Source organism: Chrysemys picta, chromosome 4 (genome assembly GCF_011386835.1).
Source record: "Chrysemys picta bellii isolate R12L10 chromosome 4, ASM1138683v2, whole genome shotgun sequence".
Classification (NCBI taxonomy): domain Eukaryota; kingdom Metazoa; phylum Chordata; order Testudines; family Emydidae; genus Chrysemys; species Chrysemys picta.
The window spans coordinates 127,004,488-127,027,774 of NC_088794.1; the positions used below are offsets into that span (position 1 = coordinate 127,004,488).

General features: G+C 43.7%; 1 protein-coding gene across 9 annotated transcripts in view; it reads left to right on the top strand.

Annotated features, from left to right (window-relative positions):
* The window catches only part of CCDC197 (coiled-coil domain containing 197), a 45,111-nt gene that overhangs the window by 4,472 nt on the left and 17,352 nt on the right, over window positions 1-23,287 (top strand). For 2 of the 9 annotated variants that reach the window (XM_005307481.5, XM_005307482.5), the window contains exons 2-7: window positions 6,731-6,813; window positions 15,887-15,938; window positions 16,157-16,351; window positions 19,144-19,189; window positions 21,266-21,442; window positions 22,055-22,212. In XM_005307481.5, coding sequence (XP_005307538.2) covers window positions 16,242-16,351; window positions 19,144-19,189; window positions 21,266-21,442; window positions 22,055-22,212 — 491 coding nt within the window. In that variant the 5' untranslated portion in view covers window positions 6,731-6,813; window positions 15,887-15,938; window positions 16,157-16,241. Of the gene's footprint in view, window positions 1-469; window positions 597-6,730; window positions 6,814-7,075; window positions 9,133-15,886; window positions 15,939-16,156; window positions 16,352-19,143; window positions 19,190-21,265; window positions 21,443-22,054; window positions 22,213-23,287 lie in introns of those variants that run through there. The other 7 variants (XM_065593530.1, XM_042858662.2, XM_005307483.5 and 4 more) reach the window with 7 other exon arrangements.

Here is a 23,287-nt window from a genome sequence, read left to right on the forward strand (position 1 = left end):
GAAGACCAAGGGGAAACTGAGGCACAGGTGCCACAATGCCCCGCTATGTTACAAAGGGCTGCTCTAGGACAGTGGGTTGTGTAACAGCATGTGTAAATGAATTAACATTGGTAGGTTGGCTGGAAGAAGAAAAATACCACTTGCCTGAGGCCAAGGAGGGTAACCAGTCATTTGTCCAGAAGATGCCCAAGTGCAATGACTGTGGAGAAAAGGCATGATATGAAATCAGCTGATACTGACACTCCTTCTCCTAGCACTTACCATGTTGGTTCCACTAGCGAAATGGAGGGCAAGCTCACGGTGGGTGGCCCTTTCCTCCATTTGTCAACACCTTGTTGAGCCTCAGCCTGGTGGCAGAGCACAAATACCCATCGTGCTGATGCACAGCAAGGTAGCCTTAGGTGGAACCACCCTAGTAATAGTTACCCTAGTAATAGTTACCACTTCTTTTTTCCTTCTCCCTGACCAGCTTGCTCAGGTGTGATGCAGATGGCCATCAAGTCATGCATCTTTCCTCTAAGCTGCTGTCCGGTGAATGTTCTGTCCTTCATGACTGTGTGATGTTTGAGGAATTCTTTTTTCAGTCCACATTTAAGGTATGCTGGCAGTCAAAGGAGCAATTGCTGCAGTGACACCCTAGGGTGTGACCCTTGCACACCTTTGACGATCATCTCAGCAATCCCTTCTCCACTTTTAAATGTAACCTAAAACCTTCTCTGAGTCGGTTTTAATTATAACCACTGTTCATTTAACATGTAGAGCCTTTCCCCTTCTTTTTCTTTACCCTTGTAAGACTGCCCTGCTGCTTGTTTCTCAGGCTCTAACCCTGCCATCAGATCACTTGGCTGTGTGGAGTTCCACAGAGTTCAATGAAACTATTCATGCACTTAGTCAAGCTCATGCTTGGCTGAGGTGGGGACAGAGTGCTCAGTACCTTGCAGGATGGAGCATTTAATTAGAAAATGGCATTGGGGCCAGATTCTGGTCCCAAGATCCAGGAAAAGGATCTTCCATATGCTAATGTCTTCTTTCTGCAGAAACAAGGCAGCACTGCCTCCATGGCACTGTCCTACCTTCCCCCATGCACCTTGTGGAGGATGCACTGTGGGTCCTGGGATCTGCAAGGGGTGAGGCAGTGGGAAAGGGGATAGAAGTGGAGCAAGGCAGGGTAGGACATGTATCATCCCCCATCAGAGCTGTGCTGCCTTGGAATGCAGGAAGGATGACCCACAAGGGATACAGAGCTGGTGCAGAGGTACAGGGCCTCTCAACAGCTGGTTATGAACTGCCACTGATTCCCTTTGATCCATACAGATCCCAGGGGACCTGTGGAGCTTGTCGGCCAATGGCACTATTGGAAAGAACACTTAGCTTCCTCCCAGGTGGGTTCATGAGGGACAGGGCAGTGGGACTCATAGCTCCATTGCCCAAGAGACGGGCCAAAACTGGCAGCTGTTAGAACTTTCTGAAAGAACCCTCTTGCAGAACAGTGGTAGGAACAATGGCTTTGTAAATGTGTCTAATGGTATGTAAGAATGTAGGTTATTTTTTAATGTAGCATTTAGGTCTTCCTGTTAGGCTCCATTGACCAGCATACATTGAGTAATGCAATTTTGCTGCAGTTTGTCAGCAGTGACCTTTCCTGCTATCACTAGAACTACCCTGTACACAAAATAGGAGTCCTCGTTTTGCATCCTGGATAAATATTCATAAATGAGAGAACTGTGCAGATATTCACAGTTGTATAAAGGGTATTTGCTTTCCTTAAAAGCATCCAGTACAGTTGATTGCTGAGCGCAGGATACTGGAGTATGTGGACCATTGTTTGATCTGGTATGGTAGTTCCTGAGAGTTTTCCTATAATGAAGCATGATTTTATAATTAAAGCGCAGGCCTGGGCAGCAGGAGATCTGGATTCTATTCCCAGATACCACTGACTCTCTTTAAAGCCTTGTGCAGCCACTTAAGTTCTCTATGTCTCAGTTTCCCCACTTGCAAAATGGAAATAATGGCTCTTACTTTCCTCATAAGGGTGTCTAGAGCTCAGTCCTGACATCTCACTGATGTGAAGCCAATAGGACTATTTACCTAAGGGAAAACTGTTTTGTATCCTTGGAAGAAGCTCCTCTGGAAGTTCGAAGTATTAGTTGCTGAAGTATGAATGTACAGAAATACATTTTATTTATTTTTCAATAAAGCAAAGCTGTAAGTCTGCTACAACACATTCAAAGCATAGTAATAATCATGATTGTAGAAAATGTGTTAATACTTTTCCCAAAGACACATCTAGTTGTGCATCTTAATTTAATACTTAATTCCAAGAGATTACAAAATGTCACCAGGAAAAATAAATACACAAAGCGATGTCATTTTCTGGGAATGCTTTCAGACTCGGATGCTGCACGTTAATATCTGTTTGTTTTCTCTTTACACAATATCATAAGCCAGCTCCATGCTAGCTATGGGAAGTGGATTAGGGTCTCATGAATGGGGTGCATAAAGGGGGAGCTGAGTTTGAGGAAAGAGGAAGAGAGGAGACCGTGTGAAAACTTGGTAAATAAAAAAAAGCAGGTTCCTTTTCTTTCTTCCTCAAAAGTAGCCAGCAGTAGTTTCTAAATGCCACTTTAACCTTTGCTTCAACTTCAGATTTGCTTGCAAGCTCGCCTTCCCCTTGTTTTAACTAATCAGTTCTTCAGTTCCCTGAGGCCTTGTTTCTCATCAGGATCCACTATTGTGGATGCAGCTAAGACTGGTGCAGAAACCAAATTCGTGCATGCAAGCCAGTGAGACTGAAAAGCACTTTTTCAACTGATTCTATGTATAAAGTCAGCAAATAGAAATATTTTTGCTGTCGCATGATTAGAAATCTTCATGTGCAAATGAGTATGAACACATCATGTACGCTGTCCTTGCAGTAGTGGAATGGTATTAATGGTGCCTAAACTCTGCTACACTCAAGAGTTTGGATCAGGTGAATTCAGGCACCATCGAGAAAGCAAGAACGTTATTGAATAGATGCAACAGACTAACTGTCCCTGATGGATACTGTAATTCCAATAGGCAACCTAACCACTTCATTTCAGCCGGCCATTCAGACATGGTAGTTCTCTAGCAAATGCAGAAAGTGGGCACTGAAAAGTCACAGGGAATATGAGCTGCAAGAAGATCCAGATAATGGGATCTCTTACATTATGCATTTGCAGAGCTGCTGTTTAATTAGGTTTTCTGCCTGACCTGAATTTCTTATGGCAGATTTAATCACAGCATTTACTACAATACCTTCTCAGCCATAGTCCACGGTGATATTCTATTGGTTACCTGGAGCGTGACACCGTTCATAGGTAACATGGAGCTCTTCTAAGCTTTGGCTTAGTCTTTAGGTGCAGTGCATTATGGGTGTTGTTCATTGAGGAAAATATGTGTAATACATGCATTCTCATATTTTACAAACATCTTTATCAAAATCTGGTGCCAATTCCTGCTCCCATTGATGTCAATGTCACAACTCCCATTGGTTTCAATGGGGAGTGGGATTCCACTATTGATTGATATTTGGTGTGCCTGCAGTATTTCACTACCATCACACTCTCAGAGATAACCAGCAAACTCCAATGCATCTCTCCTACCCCACACTCACCCACCAACCCTGATCCCTTTCAAAGAAAAAGCAAATGATTTTCAATAGACCAACATTTTGTTTTAGATGGCTTTTTATTTTATACCATCTGGCAAATACCTGCCTTCTATTTGATTCCTCATCACTTACACACCTTGTAACCAAATTCTTTATTTAAAAACATGTGTGTTTACACCACACATTTCAATTTTCACATTTAGAGTTATAGTAGCAAAAAATGCCAACCAATAAAATACTGTTCACACAAGTGCAATTGTGAAAGAGGAGAAACATGTAAAGGGCGGAGCCACAGAAGGAATCAGTGTTAGAGCTAGGATTAGAACTCAGGAGTTCCTGGCTTCCATTGCTGTTGAACAAACCATTCTTTTACACACACACACACACACACACACACACACACACACACACACACACACACACTCACACACTGTGTGGGTACTGGGTGGTGTTGGTAGCTGTGATGTACAGGAGGTCAGACTAAAGGATCTGGTGGTCCTTTATGGCCTGAAATTCTATGACACTAATAAAAAATGTGTGATGTCAAATATGCCAAGGTGTGGGTAATCACTAAGGTGTGATGTTTACAGCATATATTATTTCTTGGTGGCACTGCTATCTAAGGCCCTGATGCTGCAAAGTCCTTCAGTCCTTCCAACTGCACCAATTCCTCCAATCAACTCAGAATTAGAGCTGGTGATTTTTCAGTTCACTGGCAATTCCAAAAAAAAATTGAAAAAAATATTCATTTCTGGTTGAATGAAATGTTTTATATTGACAAAACAGAAATGTTTCATTTTGATGTAAACCATTTTTGATTTGTTGCTACATTTTTTTTTTTTTGAAAAACAGTCATTTTGAATGAAAAAACAAATGTTTTATTTCCAAAATGTCAACATGAAATGTTTTGATTTTTTTTCAGAAATATTTTTCAACAGAAGCAATTTGGTGAAATTGCCATGAATTTGCAAAATGCGTTGGTGTTGCTGAATCTGCTTTTTGTTCCCCCAAAAAAGAAGGTTTCTCAGACTATATTAGTCTTAAGACTCGAGTTTCCTCTCACCTTAATGTGAAATCGGTGTATGTCCTATAATTTGAATGGAATGGCTTCTAATTTATATTAGTGTGACTTAGAGCCTACTGGCTCAGTGGTTCAGCATAGTGGCCGAGTGTAGGGACTTCTTTCTGCATCTCAGTTACAGTCTGGAGGGAGTCCTCACTTCTTTGGAGATAGCATATTAGCACCAAGGGGAACAACAAATATATAAGCTCTTCAGCACCATTTTAGCTGCTTGCTGACTCAAGCTGGACTTGACAGCCAATAAACCTTGGAGGAATCTGCAGTTATTACAGTCTCAGCCTCTCTCTGCAAATATCATCATAAGGTCAAGTACACAGACTCAAAATGGAAAGGGACTAAAGTACAGGAGAATACGTAATCATAATGCACAATGAATAAAACCGCCATGACTATGTAAACAAAGCCATGTTCCTTTTACGTGGGTAAACATCACCTTTCCACTATTCTTTGTTGGGCAATTATCATTTATATTTTATAATGAGATTTAGCAGGAGTTCTAGTGAAAGGTTTGTTCTTTTCCTTGACCTTTCAGAAACAGAAGAAAATAGATCGCCTTTGCTGCAGACCCATTATTAGAGGGAAGGATGAGGGCAAGAATGACCATATGTTCCACATCATTCTACTACATACAGTGAACATAATGGCCAAAGCCACTGACCTAATGGGGAGATCCTACAGAATATGACAGAGAATGATTTTTCGATTGAATTTTTAAACCAGTCTACAGAAAGCTATAGTAGGAACATGCTTCTCTATTAAACTCCATAGGCTAGTTTAAAGTATGACAGAAAGGGTATCAGTCTCTACTAAATTTTATAGTTGAGATATTTCTATGGTACCCTTAGAATTTCTATAGAACTCTGTTGGTCTGCTCTCTATTAATTTTTATAGGACGTTTGCCCAAAGGATAAGGCAGCAGACCCTACAGAGTCAGTTTTCAGAAGTCCTGAGAACCAAAATGTAGGGGTACCTTTGATCTTATAAGGAGATATTTATACCTACCTGGAGGCAGGTCAAAAAGTGATCCTTTCAGTAGTCTTTTTAACTCAACCTGTAGAATTTAATAGAGAATCACACCTGTGGTATATTGAAAACTGTTGGAATTGCAAGCTATCACTTTAAGAGTGTGGGCGAGTTCTCCATTGTGAAAGTGAAGCGTGTGATCTGGGTCTCTCAGTCAGGAAAGAATCAATTCAGAAAAAAGGTGGGTTGAACTTTGCCTTTCTGCCTTAAAGAGCAGCCTGCTTTGTCTCTCTCTATTTTTGGTTACTGTGTGGTGGTGTTCTGGATTCTAAGAAATGAATTAGTTTTACATTGCAACCTTCCAGCAAGAGTATTTGATGTTATTTACTTTCTCTGTTTATAGGCCATGAGTATAACAATACCCCTGCTCTAGAATTCTATAGACTAGTTTTAAAAATCCTACAGAAAGCTCATTCTTTAGGGCTGTGATTTGGAAATACTGTTTTCAACTGTTCCATTCACTGTGTGTAGTAGGACTATGTGTGACTTTTTACTGTCAATCTTGCCTTCCCCTTTCTTCAATGACATGAAAATAGGTCTGCTGCAAACCAGATCTACTTTTTTAAAAATTCTCAAGGGTCAGAAAAAATTCTTGCTGAAATCAATAGGAGAGGCCTCCACCTAAAGTCACAATCCAGCAAAGCTGATAAGCATGTGCTTACCGTAAGCATGTGAGTAGCTTCATGGAATTCAATTGGAACTACTCACATGCTCAGATTAAGCATATGCTTAAGGGCATTGCTGGAGAGGGGCCTTATTGAGGGCAGAACTGGGCTCTCTGTATGTATAATATGGAGAGAAGAAAAGAGAACCATGCAGGACAGATGTGTAGTCATGTCACTTAATGCACTTCTGGAAGGCACTCTAGTACTATGGTGAGGAGAGCTGTAAAAGGAATAGAACAGCATATGCTAAAGGACAATGCACTGTCATCTCTATTTACTCATTGCTGTACAGTCAAATTAAAATGTGTCTAATTTCATCATTTAAAGTCCAGTCCAAATGAAGTCTACTATTACAACCACTGTGAAAGCTTGGACATCCTGCACCAACTACTTTGTTTATGGATGAGACGGTAAGAAGGATTTTGTTTCTCTCCTAAATGCAAATCATAATGCAACAAGTTTGTTTTGCAGGGCTGACATTTAATTGTTTGCCCTATATCTCTCGGAGTTAAATTTAGCGTAAGTGTCTGGACAGAATGTCATCTGACACCAATGTATGTCTGTTGCACAACGTGCCATGGAACGAGTAAAGTTTAACTTAGTTAAAAATAACTGTATGCTTACCTCGTAATTTGGCAGGCTCCTGGATTTTATCCACTGCAATGATCAACAGACGGTACAATAATGAGACACAAATATGCAAGGGGACAAGACTGATCAATAAACTTGAGAAAACATAACCTCCCCCCTTTTCTTTCCTATATTAATTCATTCTCCCTATTTAGATAAATATTAAATATCGTTCCATAGTAATTTATTTAGAAGCAGGTGGACTCTTTTAAACATATTTGTATTGTCACAGTGGGGCATGGCCCCTTTAAGGGGAGATGGGCTTGCTCAAAGACAATGGGCCCATCTCAGCCACCTCTAAGTAACTACCCTGGTGATTGACTAATGAGCACCTGGACTTGACAAAAGGCTACCAGAACTCATTTGAAAAGAGGAGCTCCTAGAGAAGCCTGCAGGCCAGCTGACCTCTCCAAACCTACCAGTGGAATGACTGGGTAGGGAAAAGGTGCCAGCAGGGGGACTGTTTGAGTGCTTGCCTACCCAGGGACATCAAATTCATACCTTTAGTTAATCTGATTTTTTTAATTTTTTTTTAATTTTTCTTGAAATGGGTTAGTTAAACTGTATTAAATCCATGTGTGAACACCCTCATATAGAATTCAAGTGGCCTTAATTTGATTTAGTTTAATTCCTATCCCTATTCTATAAATAGCCAGATTCTTCCACCGTTGCTCACACTGTATAGCAGATTACTGCACATGTGGTTCCCTTAGTTTCAGCATGACTAGCTGTGGAGTAAGGTACTACTCGGTATGACTGAAGGTAGTAGAATCTGCTCCCCAAATACATTTACAACTGGCTCCCAGCTTTGTTTTAGTTGTATTTAGAGTCCTCTTAGCCCTCCAGGGAAAACTCAAATACAGAAAAGATTGTTGCACAAATGGCAAAAGTACCCAAACCATGTTATGGACAACAGTAAAACAAGCACAAAACCATACACTAATGCTGAAGTATCAACCCTCATCTGAAATGTCTTGACTTGTGTCATACTCTTAATATTTTAATAAGCTCAGGGTCTTTTTTTTCCATTTGAGCTGCCGACAGACCATTGTGTCTTGTCCAAACACATGAGGTAAGCAAGGTCAGGACTTCTTCTGGCATTGGATAGACAACCATAGATGCCACAGATAGTAGTATGGGTGACACACTTCTATCATCCACCATCCATCTATCCATTTGTGGTATTTTTAAGGCACCTACTCCTATCATCTTGGTACTTAAAAACTGTTCCTTCTAAGTCAATATTTAGTCAATGGCCCTGCTTCATGCTGAGGGTCCCTTTGCTCCTAGAAGTACTGGGGTAGAGCCACAGCAGGTGTAAATTGTCTTGGTTTCATTGAAATTGACACTGGCTGAGGATCTGCCCCATGATCTTTAGAAGAAAGCTGAAATCCCTGGCCACTTGTGGCCATTAAGCAGCCCATGGCACTTTTGCAGGACTAGGGATAAACAATGTGGGTGAATAAATTCTGCTTGCCAACATTCCCTCTGCAGTGTGTGATACATGCATTTTTCTTCACTAACTAAAACCCAGTTGTGTCCTACAGCACAGTTGGTAAAGAATGGCTGCTATGCTCTGTCCCAAAGAAAGCTCAGTTTCAGTAGTGTATGAAGTGGTCCCAGTACATCTGTTTACTCCAGGTATTTCCAAGGCACCCATCACAGTGGTATCTATATATGAGCCTAAGCTCCGCATCTAATAGTGCTTCTGGATGGTGGATGCTTGGGACATATTATGGGTATAAGCAGCAGAGAGTATGAGGTGCTATAAGAACATCAGAGAATGTGGTGACGTAGTGTGTGGAATTTAGTAACTTCCACGTGGCTGCTGAGAAAGGAAAGGTTTTTGTTTCAAGGGATTAGAAACTGGATATAGGGACTCTCTAGGTTCTCAGGCCAAATCCCGCCCAGCACTGATTAGAAGTGGCTGCCATCTGAAAGCTGCACAGTAGCCTACCAGAGATAAGTTTGGAGGTCCCAATCTAGGTAGCAATGGATAGATGCTCACATCACAAAAACCATCACAACTGCACAAATTGGACCCTTTTGGGAGATCTCAGCAGAAAAGCCTGCCTCATATGTAGAGTGGATCCTTCAAGGTCAGACCTGAAGCACGTTACCATGTCACTGTGGGGATGTTTATATTGTCCATGCGGTGCCTGTTTTATAGATACTAGAAGACTTAGCTTTTGGGGGCTGTCAGGACAGCACCTTTCATGAGCACTTAAATCATACAAAAATGGCTTTTATTTTTGTTTAACTTAAGTACTTTAGTCATGTTTGCATTGTGTGTGTGTATGAAAATGTATGTGTATGTATGGATTAAGCTCTTGCCTAGTTTAATTACCTGTTTTTCAGTTACATAAGAATTGCCAGATTGGATCAAACCTAAGGTCCATTTAGTCCAGTATCCTGTCTCTGATGCTGGCCAACACCAGATGCTTCAGAGGAAGTTGGAAGAAACCACACATTAGGCAGATGTGGGATAAAAATGATCCCCCTACCCCGAGAATGTCTCCTCTTTAACCTAATATTTAGAACAGGGGTTGGCAACCTTTGACACGCGGCCCATCAGGGTAATCTGAAGGCGGGTTGCGAGACATTTTGTTTATGTTGACCGCCCGCAGGCACTGCCCCCCGCAGCAGTTGGCCGTTCTCGGCCAATGGGCGCTATGGGAAGTGGCGGGCTGCGGGGACATGCGGACTGCCGCTTCCTGCAGCTCCCATTGGCTGGGAACGGTGAACTGCAGCCCCTGGGAGCTGTGGGGGGCAGTGCCTGCAGACAGTCAACATAAACAAAATGTCTCGCGACCTGCCTTCAGATTACCCTGATGGGCCGCGTGCCAAAGACTGCCGACCTCTGATTTAGAGATTGGCTTAAGTCCTGAAACATGAGGTTTTATAAACCTTCTAAAACTTTTTTAGTATTTACTTCTGGATATTCTCATTATCCATTTCAATGTACAGTCCCTTTTTGAATCTTGCTAAATTCTTGGTCTTTATGACATCCTGCAGTAATGAGTTCCATAGTCTATGCATTAGATGCATAGTCCAGGCATTATAGTCTATGCATAGTCCATCCTGATGTGCAGAAAGAATAGCAGGTATGGCAGGCAACCAGCTTGGTTTAACAGTGAAATCTTTGAGCTTAAACTCAAAAAGGAAGCTTACAAGAAGTGGAAATTTGGACAGATGGCTAGGGAGGAGTATAAAAATATTTCTAGAGCATGCAGGGGTGTAATCAGGAAGGCCAAGGACCAATTGGAGCTGCAGCTAGCAAGGGATGTGAAGGGTAACAAGAAGGGTTTTTACAGGTATGTTAGCAACAAGAAGAAGGTCAGGGAAAGTGTGGAACCCTTACTGAATGGGGGAGGCCACATAGTGACAGATGATGTAGAAAAAGCTGAAATACTCAGTGCTTTTTTTGTCTCGGTCTTCACAGACAAGGTCAGCTCCCAGACTGCTGCACTGGGCAGCATAGTATGGGGAGGAGGTGACCAGCCCTCTGTGGTGAAAGAACAGGGTAAGGACTATTTAGAAAAGCTGGACATGCACAAGTCCATGGAGTCAGATGCAATGCATCCGAGGGTGCTGAGGGAGTTGGATGATGTGATTGCAGAGCCATTGGCCATTATCTCTGAAAATTTGTGGTGATCAGGGGAGGTCCCAGACGATTGGAAAAAGGCAAATATAGTGCCCATCTTTAAAAATGGGAAAAGAGAACCCAGGGAATTACAAACCGGTCAGCCTCATGTCAGTCCCCGGCAAAATCATGGAGCAGGTTCTCAAGGAATCCATTTTGAAGCACTTGGAGGAGAGGAAAGTGATCAGGAACAGTCCACATGGATTCATCAAGGGCAAGTCATGCCTGACCCACCTGATTGCCTTCTATGATGAGATAACTGGCTTTGTGGATATGGGGAAAGTGGTGGATGTGATATATCTTGACTTCAGCAAAGCTTTTGATACGGTCTCCCAGAGTATTCTTGCCAGCAAGTTAAAGAAGTATGGATTGGATGAATGCACTATAAGGTGGATGGAAAACTGGCTAGATTGTCAAGCTCAACAGGTAGTGATCAACGGCTCGATGTCTAGTTGGCAGCCAGTATCAAGCGGAGTGCCCCAGGGTCAGTCCTGGGGCCGGTTTTCTTCAACATCTTTATTAATGATCTGGATGATGGAATGAATTGCGCCCTCAGCAAGTTCACAGATGACACTAAGCTGGGGGAAGAGATGGATACGCTGGAGGATAGGGATAGGGTCCAGAGTGACCTAGACAAATTGGAGGATTGGGCCAAAAGAAATCTGATGAGGTTTAACAACAACCTTAGAGGTTTTTAAGGTCAGGCTTGACAAAGCCCTGGCTGGGATGATTTAATTGGGGATTGGTCCTGCTTTGAGCAGGGGGTTGGATTAGATGACCTCCTGAGGTCCCTTCCAACCTTGATATTCTATGATTTTATGATTCTAAGGACAAGTGCAGAGTCGAGCACTTAGGAAGGAAGAATTCCATGCACCGCTACAGGCTGGGGACCGACTGGCTAAGAAGCAGTTCTGCAGAAAAGGACCTGGGGATTACAGTGGATGAGAAGCTAGATATGAGTCAGCAGTGTTCCCTTGTTGCCAAGAAAGCCAACAGCATATTGGGCTGTATTAGTAGGAGCATTGCCAGCAGATCAAGGGAAGTGATTATTCCCCTCTATTCAGCACTGGTGAGGCCACACCTGAAGTATTGCATCCAGTTTTGGTCCCCCCACTACAGAAGGGATGTGGACAAATTGGAGAGAGTCCAGCAGAGGGCAACAAAAATGATTAGGGGGCTGGGGCACATGACTTACGAGGAGAGGCTGAGGGAACTGGGATTATTTAGTCTGCAGAAGAGAAGAGTGAGGAGGGATTTGATAGCAGCCTTCAACTACCTGAAGGGGGGTTCTCAAGAGGATGGAGCTAGGCTGTTCTCAGTGGTGGCAGATGTCAGAACAAGAAGCAATAGTCTCAAGTTGCAGTGGGGGAGGTCTAGGTTGGATATTAGGAAACACTATTTCACTAGGAGGGTGGTGAAGCACTGGAATGGGTTACCTACGGAGGTGGTGGAATCTCCATCCTTAGAGGTTTTTAAGGCCCAGCTTGACAAAGCCCTGGCTTTAGTTGGGGTTGGTCATGCTTTGAGCAGGGGATTGGACTAGATGACCTCCTGAGGTCTCTTCCAACCCTAATATTCTATGATTCTATGATAAGTGTACAAGAATAACTCTCGTAGTAGTAAACATCTGGGATATTCATTCTTGCATATATACCAACCCATTGCAGTATACAAGCATCTCACGATCACTAGCAGGGATTGAACCTTGGATCTTCAGCATCAAAAAACACAAGCCGCTTCGTACTGCATTGCTGAATCCTGAAGCTGTGAACAAGCAGCAGATGTTGTAGTTGCTGAGGCCAGCCAGTAGAGGGAGACATGATCACATGTACAGTAACTCCCCACTTAACGTCCTCTTGCTTAACGTTGTTTTGATCTTATGTCCCTGCTCAATTACATAACATGCTCCATTTAAAGTTGTGCAGTGCTTCGCTATGCTTTGTCCACAGCTGGCAGCCCCCCGAGCTGCTCCCCTATGCCTCCCGTCTGCCAGCAGACCCCAGGGATCAACGCCTTCCCCTCTTCCCCCCGCCTCCTGCCCACGGCAATCAGCTGGCTTGTGGCATTCAGGAGGGAAGGGGGAGGAGCAAGGACTCGACATCCAGGCTCCCCTCCCTCCCTCCCCTGCCTTCTGAACACTGCAAACCAGCTGATTGCTGAGGCAGGAGGGAGCCTGCACTCCGAGTCCTCACTCCTCCCTCCTGCCCCCTGGACATCCCAAGCCAGCTGATTGCTGGGGGCAGGAGGGAGGGGGGAGGAGCGAGGACGCAGTGCACCTCCCTCCTCCTTCCCCTGCCCCGGGCAATCAGCTGCTTGCAGTGTTAAGGAGACAGGGGAGGGAGGGGGAGCCTGCGTGCCGTGTCCTCACTCCTGCCCCCTCCCTCCTGCCTCCTGAACGCTGCAAGCCAACCGATTGCCACAGGCAAGAGGCAGGGGAGGAAGAGGGGAGGAGCGAGGACTTGGCGTGCAGAGTAAATGGGGGGGGGGGGGAAGGAGGGGAGGTAAGAAGAGGCGGGTTAAGGGTGGGGGGGTTGAGGGAAGGGGTGGCGTGGGCGGGCCGAGGGTTGAGCCCCCCACCCCTGGTGCTTGCAGAGTAGGGGAAGCTGCCGCTGCTGCTGCGCAACGTGCTTCTCCTAGCCTACAGCACCTTCAGCCTCCTTGCCTGCCTCATTGTCTCCAATGCCAGTGGGCTGTGGCTGTGTGGGGTAAGGCGGGGGCACCTCCCAACTATCATACTATACTGTACAGTATGGCCAAAAAAAAATTTCCCTGGAACCTAACCACCCTCCCCCCCCTCCCCCATTTAAATTCATTCTTATGGGGAAATTGGATTTGCTTAACATCGTTTCACTTAGAGTCGCATTTTTCAGGAACATAACTACAACATTAAGTGAGGAGTTACGGTGTTAAGCCAGTTTACCACACATTGCACACGAATTGCATAATGTATAAAATGATTTGGAAGTCAAACACGGAATGGTTTGTTTCAATCTGTAGAGGAAATGTGTAGCTATGTTTTATAATCACAAACCTTCCTAAAAAGCTCCACTTCCTGCAAACAAGGACTCTGATGAATATGCTAACAATATCTCAGTGAGGCAGCCTGCAGAGAGACCCACTAATGTTACAGCAGCACCTCCTTATCCGTGTTTTTCATTTTGCAGAGTATAATCAGAACCAAAGCTCTTTTGTTATAAAAAGAAAATCCCTCTATATTTTAAATCAGGATAAAAACATGTCTGTGGTTATTGGTTCAGTGTTTAGGTGGGCTGGAATGTTTCATAATCATGTCTATTTGCTTTTGCTTTAAAAGAAAAAAAACAAGCAACCAGAAAGATGTAACAGAAACCACTGGAGCCTTTGGAGGACACTGAACCCTGGCATGTGATATGAGCATTGCCTTTTGTAACCTTAACCCATCCCACGTGCTTGCAGTCAGTAATAAAGATCAGTCCAGCACTGCTGGGTTTCACACCTGAGTTACAGACCATTAGGGCCAAATTTTGCTTTCAGTTACATTAGTGCAGCTCCTGTGAGATTAGTGGGGTTGCACTAGAGTAACTGAACAAAATTTGGTCTATAGAGTGCATAGAAGATTCATAGAAATAAAACTACAGTCTCCTTTTGATTAACTAGAAGCTACATACATAAATACTCAAAATAAGAATAGCCCCCTAACCACTGACAGGTTTTTTTTCTAAACAAAGTGACAAAAGTAATGAAGGAAATGGGTATTTTCTACTTTTAGATCCCCCCCCCCCAGATTCTTGGAACAGATTTTTCAGCCCACCTGAGTTCTGCTTGGATGCAATGGAGGATGTTGGTTCCATGATCCTGAGCTGCCCAGCACAAGTTAAAGTGGCAGAAGAGTAGTCACATTGGGATGGCAACTGGCCCAGGAGACACCTCTGCCAGCTTTCTGTTGGTGGAGAATTCCCCTGCCCAGGTAGAATTTGTCACTATCTATTTCCAGGTGCTTTTAGTCAACTTGCACTATGCACACTTACATGATATAAAGTGTATGGAGTGGACCAGAGAATGTGTCCCTTTATCATTAGAAGTGTTTGTCAGAATTATTGGGCCAGTTCCTATGTTGATTTAAAAGAGCGGATCTCCATTCATTTCAATTCAACTATTCCCATTTACCCCAGCTGAAGATCTAGCCCAGTGTCTTTGGACCTAGAAAGTATCTAAGAGAGAGTCTCACAGCTTCTTCCAAAGGGCTTTGGAAACTATGTTTAAAATCTTAAGTAACATAATATACAAATAACATACACTGACTAGTCATGTGATGTTCTAGTGACATTTTCTGTACTTTAAAAAAAAAATCAGGACTACAACTGGATCTAGTAAGAGAAAAACAATAGATTGCAGGCTCCTCGTGATTTAAAAAAGAATCCTGCAGGGGGTCAAGGGAATAGGAGATGGAGCCTTTAACCACAGAGCTTGACGATTTGAATTCAATAAAGGTTGATTGATATTGTGCAAAATATATGAGCTTATGGTTGTGTGTGGTCGTGATGTCATGAGCTGGTGGGTCACAGTCTAGTATGAATTGTACAGGTGTCCTCTTGACAAAAATCATCATCCAGATTAGAACCACTATAAGCATCTCAGAAAGACCCACACCTGCTGTCTCCAAAAAAAACCCCAAACCAAACCATGTTGACTGAGCCTCCTTGGGGGTCCCAGTGTGGGGGCAGGAGCGAGGGTGGTTCCCAAACTTGCACAGCCACAGCCTGCTCTGTGGAAAGGGAACTTCAGTGCCCAAGTCTCTTAGTCCACTATCATTTATCAACTCATTAGAAGTCTGAGAGGTTTTAAACAGGGATATGCTGCAAAAGGATTGGGAACTGTGGGGGAAAGGACAGAATTAGGCAAACCAAACAGCTTCCAAAAGCTCAAACAAATGTCACCCCAAACTTCCATTTTTAATGTTTGTATCCTTAAAGTATTCAGGACTTGCTTTTATTTTTCCTTTATTTCAGTGCATCTGGACCGGGCTCTTTTACTGCAGATGTCAGGCGGGGGAGGGGGTGTTTTCCTTTTCCAATTGCAATAAAAACAGGGTGTTTTTAATGAGATTGCTGCGCATAGCTATGCTGCGGAGTTATTCCCTGGGCAAGCAAAGCCCAGCCAGCCACCCTCAGCGAAGACACTCTCCCTGCACTGAGGCCCTGATCCCCTCTGTGTCCCGCTTTCTCTTTTAGAACGCGGCCCAGGGTTGCTAGGGGAACGCCGAAAGTGGCCAGCTACTGAAAGGTAACTGTAGCAACAGCAAACTCACCTCCTCCCTCTTCTCCCCCTCCCCCCACACTCGCCCGCCCGCCTTCCCCCGACTCTTGTGCGTGAGCTCTGCAACACGTTCTGAAGCTGCTACTAAAATAGACTGTTCTGCATCGCTCGTGCAGTTAAAACAACGCACTTCTAATTGCTTTGTTGTAGTTAGACGTCTGTTGCAAACTTTTCCCCTTCTGCAGCAGGAGAACGACGCTGCAACGCACATGGCTTGTGCATGAAGTATTGCAGGGAGGGAAAGTCGCTAGCTAGATTCCCGAGCTCATCATGAGTGACCTGGAGTCCCTGGCAGTGCCAAGGAACGATCATCCTAGGTACTCACTGCAGCTGGAAAACAGGAGGAGGAACGTTTTTGTAACCCAGTTAGGGGAACACAGGTAGGTGATGTCACTTGCACTCACGGTTTTATTTCCTTGAATCTAAAGTCTAAAAGGGGAGTGTTAAAGTGAATGTGCCTGTGAGACCTGAGTTTCAGAAATTGAATTCCCCTTTCCTTGTGTGTTTCTAGACATTTAGAGTAAGAAGAACAGATTGATTAGTATTGAAGTAGCCTTTACGGTAGACATATAAAAATAGCTCCCTCCCCTGGGGATCTGCCTTGACTGTGGAGTTTGTGTCTCAGGGGCTGAGCTATCTTGGATGATGCTTTTAGGCTGGACAATTTAGTCAGATTGAAGCCATCTCAATTTCGACTATAAAATTATTGTTTGTAGCATCTGAACGTGTCCATGTATTGTATCTGAATCGATCTTGCAAACCCAAGTAGAGTAGAAGACAGCAAGGCACTTAATCATTTAAACTTACACGGTATAGAAGATAGTATGGAGTCTATTAAAAAAAAAAAACCAACCATGCATAATGAGACTCATATGCACAATTGGCAAACTCAGCCCTGGAAAAGTCCAGGACAAATCTGGGAAACTGAATATGTGCAGCAGCTGCTGCATATGTGTGTCCTGTTAATCTGTCTAGTTTGCTGTTTGTAATGTGGCCATCAGTGTGATTTCTGTTTGCCAACATACTGTAGTTGTGACATAAGTATGAATCTACCATATCTGGTTGACTTGCTGGCTGTCTAAAAGGTCATGAGAGGTCAAGTCCTCATGTGTTTTGGCAGCCATTTCTTTTTTTATAAAACATCTTTTCAAAAGAATAAGTAACATACCAGACATGCCCATTAGTTCTAATTGTGCACATTTAAGGGCCATATCTAGAGTTTTATAGCACCCTAGACTCAAATATTTCAATCCCCAGTAATACAAGGCTCAAGGCTTCTAACCCTCATGACTACAAACAAACCAAAATGGAAAATGATAACTTGAGACATTTTGCAGTGGGATTAATCTTGTAATGGAAACTTAAATTCTTGTTCCAGTTCTGCCTGACTCTGTGCCCAGGGGCAGGTCACCAACTGCCAATGTTTCACTTTTCATATTTGTAAAACAAAAATAACATTCATCTATCCAGGTACTTATCTGAACATTTGAGAATACTTCTGTATGTCTTACGATGTTGAGAGAGCACTAAATTAATCTTTTATACAGTGTTTAACTAAGGACACCAGGGCAAACTTCTAGTCTTAAGAGAAGTGCCAGGAAACCTTTAATGTGCACACAAGAGGTCTCTTTCAGAGTCTCACACTATAAAGAGCACTGAACTCAACTTATTGGCCATAGAAAGATGAAGTGAGTCTACCCTATTGGGATTTGAACATGTGGATTTAAGTTTTATTAATGACCTTGGCACAAAAAGTAGAAGTGTGCTAATGAAATCTCTGATCATACAAAGTTGAGAGGCATCGTCAATACAGAGGAGGATCGGAATATTATACAGGAAGATCTGAATGACCTTGAAGACTGTAGTAACAGAAATGGGATGAAAGTCAATAGTACAAAGTGCAAGGTCATGCACTTAGGGTCTAATAATAAGAATTTCTGCTACAAGCTAAGAGCTCATCAGTTGGAAACAAAAAAAGAGAGACCTGGGTGTGGGGGTCGATTATAGAATGACTAGCCATCAATGTGAGGCAACTGTGAAAAAGGCAAATGCGCTCCTAGGATGTATTAGGGAAGGCATTTCCAGTAGAGATAGAGAAGTATTAATGCCATTGTACAAGGCGTTTATAGAACCTCCTCCGGAATACTGTGTACAGTTCTTGTCATCCATGTTCAAGAAAGATGAATTTAAAGTGGAGCAGGTGCTGATTAGGGGAATGGAGGGCCTATCTTATGAGAAGAGGCTGGAAGAGCTTGGCTTGTTTAGTGTAGCAAAAAGAAGGCTGAGGGGGCTTATGAGTGCTCTGTATAATTACATCGGGGGTAAATACCAGGGAGTATGAAGTGCTATTTAGGCTAATGGATAATACTCTCACAAGAACAAGTGGATATAAACTTGCCATGAAAAAGTTCAGGCTGGAAATTAGAAGAAGGTTTCTAAACATCTGAGTGGGGTGGTTCTGGAACAGTCTCCCACTAGGAATTATGGGGGCAAATAACTTAATTCTCTTTAAGAGAGAGCTGGACAAATTTGAGTATAATTGTATGAGGGAGTTGCTTGTGATTGGGGGGCGGGGGAAGGGGCAGGGCTCAACAGCCCTGGGACTCACTCCCAGTTAATACAGGGATGGCCATGACTAGAGATGGTACTCTGGTGAGGTGGGCCAGGGCTCTGAGAGGGCACTGAGCATTCTCTCTCTCAGGTGCTTGGCTGGCTGGTTCTTGCTCATGTGCTCAGAGTCTAACTGATCACCATGTGTGAGGTCGGGAAGGAATTTTCCCCCATGTCAGATTGGCAGTAACCTTGGGAGGTTTTCGCCTTCCTCTACAGCGTGTGGGTGCAGGTCACTTGCCAGCTACACCTGGGTCCATCTCACTTAATCAGTTCCCTGCCATGGCAGGGGATTGGGCATTGGTGCATCAATTCCTCCTATTCTCAGCCTGTGGCACACAATAGTCTGGTCTCTTGTGGGTCTTGTTTACTTTGGACTCATTTTCTTTGGGTTTAGTGTGTGGGTACTGAGTGGTGTTGGTGGCCTGTGATATACAGGAGATCAGACTTGACAATCTAGTGTGGTCCCTTCTGGCCTTAAACTCTATCACTCTGATCTGGCCTGTCAAAAAGGTGTCCTTAATTCTCTCCATGTAAAGGTGACTCTCATTTGTTTTCCCAGGGAAGAAGAGGATAAAGACGTTACTCATATCCCCATCATCAGCGAGGTTAGATGTGGGGTTTTTTGCCTCCTCCTTTTGTGTCTGTGTGTCACAGGGAACATAGTTCAAGAGCTTCCCCTTCAACAGGGTGCTGTGTATGTGTCATCAAGACTCAGATCACCTGTGTCTGTCTATATGGAAATTGTATGGCCTCATTGGTGTAGGATCTGAGTTTGGTGGCTGGATAGCTGCGTAGGGCACCTGAAAATTTGGGGCACCACCGGGACCATAGGCGATGACTTCTCATCTTGCCCGGGGATGCTGGACCACCCCCATCTGCTCCAGGCCCCGTCCCCACTCCACCCCTTCTTCCAAGCTCCCGCCCCACCTCTTCCTGCCCCTGCTCCATACCCATCCCATCTATTCCCCGCATCCTTCCCTGAACGTACCCCGTCCGCACTCCTCCCCTTCCCTCCCGGAGCTTGAACGCTGCAAATCAGCTGTTTGCGGCACTCCGGAAGCACTGGGAGGGAGGGGGAGGAGTTGGTAAGCGCCGGGCCGCTGGTGTGCGAGAGGCGTGGGGGGAGGAGGGTTGAGGGGAGGAGCTTGGTGCCAGTTCTCCATGGGTGCTCCAGCCCCAGAGCACGCACCCACGGAGTCCACATCTATGACCGGAACAGCAGGTAAGAGCAGATCGGCTCCTGCACATCCAGCGCATGCTGCAGCCTCCTTACTAGGCAGAAGGCAGGGGCCATATTCACAGAGCCGACTGTGCCGGCTCAGGGGTACCAGTTGCACTGGTATAGGTGCACCAGTATAGGGGCAGCAGTATTCACAAAGCCAAATATGCCAGCGTAGGGGCACCAGTTTAATAATACTGCATAGGGCCCCATAAATCCTAAGGACAGCTCTGTAGGTGAGACCGTGGAACCCTTTTCCTCAGTAAAATTACCTCAGCGCCACGTATCAGTTGCTGAGGTAATGTGATGACATAGTTGCAGAAAGTTCCTTGAAAGGATGCTGCAGACAGCTCATACAAGAGCTCTGTTCAAATGTGGGCCTCTCAACCCTGGCCAAGCCATGTCATTCTTTATATGGGGGATTTCTTTTGCAAAAACACCTCAGTGCTCTTTTTCATACACACACAAATACGAGAGGCCAATTAACAAAGAGCATTAACAAACCAGTGTGGGCACCAAGCCGGAAAAATATATTCTGATAAGGAAATAAATTTCAGCTTCAAGCTTCCAACTACCATGGGCCCAATCCTGACATCTTTAGTTAGGATGGTATGCATCCGAAGAAGTGGGCTGTAGTCCACGAAAGCTTTGCTCTAATAAATTTGTTAGTCTCTAAGGTGCCACAAGTACTCCTGTTTTTTTAGTTAGGAAGACTCCCACTGACCTGAATGGGAACCTTGCTGTGGACCTCAGTAGAAAGTAGAGCAGACTTTTATTAAGGACTTCAGGACTATGTTAAGAAAAAAGACAATGACAAACCTCCTGAGGATTTAGTGACACCTGCTAATCACTTCTTTGTACTTGGGATGTCCTGTCACATCTTAACGCCTTAACACCATCTTCTGAAGCATCTTATCCAACATGGTAAATTCTGAGTCTTCTCTCATTTACCCCAGTCGAATTTCATTAACCAAAATGGAGTTATTCTTGAGTTACGCCAGTGGAGAATCAGGTCCTGTGTGCATTGCATCGCCATCAAGACTGGATTGTAGAAAATGTTGCCTGTGAGGAAATAAATACAGCCCAGCTGATATTAAGCCCCTGCACTGATATATAGCTTATGTCCCTCTGTATAAATTCTTTTCTCACGTTGTGGTCACATTTGGCAGGTTGGGAGCTCTGGGCCACTGTCTGCTCTCAGTGCAGTCAAGGAAAGCTCTGTCATTTGCCTTAATAGGATCAGGACTTGGCCCTAAAACTGCAGCATTCATGTTGTTGTTTGAATCCTTGTTTTCTTATTTTAATCTGTACCTTGAGGGCAAGGGGATAAAAATTATTATTTTGTTTAATACTTAAAGACAAAAAGTAATGATGCACTGAATTTGTTTATATGCAAGACCTATGGGAACTTCACAGGAATTTATGTGCCTCTATTGATTTGAAAACCCAATTCCACTTGTAGGCCCCCAGCAAGATTCTTGAGACTGATGCAAACTCTTTGCAAAAAACCTTGGTTCTGAAGAAAGAGGTTGAAGTTGATCGTGTCACGGCAGAGCTGATTGCTAAGAGGCAGGAATTTAAAGAGCGGATGGAAGCTGTGGCTCAGCGGAGAGCACAATTTGCCAAAAAGCAGCAGGATGTAAGCATCATTTCCCATCTGTGTTATGAGAAGAGAGCACTCAGGGTCCCTGAGGAGTTAGTCTTGGTCTTTTCACATTCCCAGGACTCTGCTCTGGTGGTTTGCATATCTGCACACTTGCTTCTGGGCCTGGTGCAGTCAATGGTGCATTTGAGTGCTTGGCAGAGTCATGTTGGAGCAGGCAAGAGCTGCAGCCTGGTATGCTTTTTCCCAAGTGAGAGCAATGTGCTCTCCTTCGCTCTCTGTCTGATCACACTCACAGTGATAAGAATGACTTTCAGATTGCTCCATCAGCATTGGGTTGATCCTGAAGGCCTCTGTAGACTGACACTGCTCCCCTCTGCTTATGCAGTAAAACATGTAGGGCTAAATTCAGCAGTGACTCAAATGTTGGTGTCAGGTACCTAGTGGGGACCTGATCCGTCATCCTACAGGAATATAAATGGAAACAAACCTTGGTCTTGTAGATTTGTAAAACTTTAGTTTAACAAGGATCAGCAAGCAGAACACGCACACATTTCATTGATTTTACCCAAAGTCCCTTCCCTGAATGGAGTGTTGCCCTGGTTTATTAAATATGTCATCTTTTTTTCTTTTTCTTTTTTTTGCCAGAGCAGGAATCAAGCTCTTAAATTTGACAAGTTTCTTAAAGAAAGTGATGTGAAGAGGAGGCGTGCACTCCAGAAATACAAAGCAGAAGTAAAAATGAATGAAATAAAACAGAGGGAGATAGATAAATTGGTAGCAGAACTTGAAAAACTCAAAGTCAGGTATGCAACAGACCCATCTAGGGTTATCCAAAGAGTTCACTTTCCACCACCCACTTAAAGAGTTTTACTATATCATTTTGCATATGTCTTTCTAACCTGTGTTTGTGGCTTAGAAACCTAAACTTCAGGTTTGCATTGTAGTAATCTAGACCCTGAAAGTTCAAATACTAGCAGGATCAACTCAGTTTCTCAGATTTCTCAGGTAGATAACTTACATTCCATGGAGTGGTAAAACCTTCAGAACAGAGCTAAACCCCCAGATTTGAACATGTACACATTTTGTGAAAGCTTAAATCAGAAAGTCCAGAACTTTAAGAACGTAAGAATAGTCCTACTGGGTCAGACCAATTGTTCATCTAGCCCAGAATTCTGTCTTCTGATGCCATTGCCAGATGCTTCAGAGGGAACGAAGAGAACAGGGTAATTATCGAGTGATCCATGCCCTGTCTTCCAGTCCCAGCTTCTGACAGTCAGATTTTGGGACACCCAGAGTATGGGGTTGCATTCCTGACCATCTTGGCTAGCCATTGGTGGACCTAGCCTCTATGAATTTATCTAATTCTTTTTTTACCCAATTATACTTTTGGCTCTCACAACCTCCCCTGGTAACAGCCCCAGGTTGACTGTGTGTTTTGTGAAGAAGTACTTCCTTTTGTTTGTTTTAAACCTGGTGCCTATTCATTTCATTAGGCGACCCCCGGGTTTTATGCTATGTGAAGGGGTAAATAACATTTCCTTATTCAATTTCTCCGCAACATTCATGATTTTGTAGACCTTCTATAAAATCCCCTCCCCCCCTTAGTTTCTTTCTAAGATGAACAGTCTCAGGCTTTTTAATCTCTCCTCATGTGAAAGCTAATCCATACCTCTAATAATTTTTCCCCTTCCCTATATTTTTTCCAATTCTAATAGATCTTTTTGAGATGGGCTGACCAGAACTGCACATACTATTCAAGGTGTGGGTGTATAATGGCTTTATATAGTGGCATTTTGATATTTTCTGTTTTATTTTCTATCCCTTTCTTAATGGTTCCTAACATTCAGTTAGCTTTTTAGACTGCCACTGTACATTGAG